At 59.4% G+C, this 1,322-nt stretch overlaps 1 protein-coding gene across 1 annotated transcript in view; it reads right to left on the bottom strand.

Annotated features, from left to right (window-relative positions):
- RNF223 (ring finger protein 223) overlaps window positions 1-1,322 on the bottom strand; it is a 1,516-nt gene continuing 194 nt past the window's right edge. Inside the window, exon 1 of the mRNA XM_062507731.1 lies at window positions 1-1,322. This exon is cut by the window's right edge and continues 194 nt beyond it. Coding sequence (XP_062363715.1) covers window positions 1-912 — 912 coding nt within the window. The 5' untranslated portion in view covers window positions 913-1,322.

Raw genomic sequence — 1,322 nt, 5'->3', positions numbered from 1 at the left:
CTACTGCAGAGCCGGCCGTGTGACGGCCGCAGCGGCCGCCGTGGCCGTTCCTTTGGGCGGCAGCAGCTCGGGCCCTCCGGCCGCCGCGGCGCGGGCGAAGCAGCGCAGGTTCCCCGTCTTGAGCGCGCACTGCACGGGCCACAGGACGATGCAGAAGAGGATGATGAGGAGCGCCGAGAGCAGCACCACGCGCTTCCAGTCGTCGCACAGCTCGCAGCGGGACAACCTCCCCGCCAGCCCCGCCGGGGCCGCCTCGGCGCTCTCGGCCTTGCTCACGGCCACGTCGACGGACACGCAGCCCTCGGCGCTCTCGGCGTCGCCGGACGGGCGGCGGCAGCACAGCCTGGTGCCCTCCATCCACAGCGGCCGCTCCTGCTGCATCTCGGGGGGCAGCGTGGCCAGCAGCTCCTTGCTGGTGGCCAGTCCCGGGGCGCCCTGCCGGGGCATCTGGGTGAGCTGGCGGCAGAAGGGACAAGGCAGAAACTCCTGGGGCTGGTGGGGCGGCAGAGCCGCGCTCAGCCTGGCCACGCACTCCAGGCAGAACACGTGCGAGCACCGCAGCACCTTGGGCGTTTTGAAGGTGTTGTCGTAGGCGTTGAAGCAGATGGAGCACTCCACCGGCGACGTCGGCCGCGGGCTGCCGGGGCCCGGAGAGCCGGGCGAGCCGGGCGGGGAACGGGGCCCGCTCCGGCCGCGGGGGCTCGCGGGGCCAGCGAGGAGCCCCGGGGACGGCGGCACCGGGGAACCGGGGGACGGCGGCACCGGGGAACCGGGGGACGGCGGCACCGGGGAACCGGGGGACGGCGGAGCGCTGGAGCGCCAGAGCCGAGGGAAGCAGGACATGGCCGAGCGCCCGGACTGCACCACGGCCCCGGGAGAGTCTGCAAGAGAAGGGAACAGAGTTTGTTCCATTCGATTCTGTTTTATTCTATTTTAATTTGTTCTATTTTATTTTATTCTATTTTATCTTATTTTATTTTCTTCTATTATTTTCTTCCATCCCATCCCATCCCATCCCATTCCATCCCATCCCATTCCATTCCATTCCATTCCATTCCATTCCATTCCATTCCATTCCATTCCATTCCATTCCATTTTCCATTCCGTCCCATTCCGTCCCGTCCCGTCCCGTTCCGTTCCGTTCCGTTCCGTTCCATTTATTTTATTTTATTTTATTTTATTTTACTTTATTTTATTTTATTTTTCTACTCTGTTCTATTATTCTATTCTATTCTATTCTATTCTATTCTATTCTTTTATTATTTTATTTTGTTTTATTTTATTTTATTTTGTTTTATTTTATTTTATTTTGTTTTATTTTA

The sequence above is a fragment of the Cinclus cinclus genome, chromosome 23, assembly GCF_963662255.1.
Source record: "Cinclus cinclus chromosome 23, bCinCin1.1, whole genome shotgun sequence".
Classification (NCBI taxonomy): Eukaryota; Metazoa; Chordata; class Aves; order Passeriformes; family Cinclidae; genus Cinclus; species Cinclus cinclus.
The sequence above is the reverse complement of the archived record's forward strand: the minus strand, read 5'-3'. Positions and strand labels throughout refer to the sequence as shown.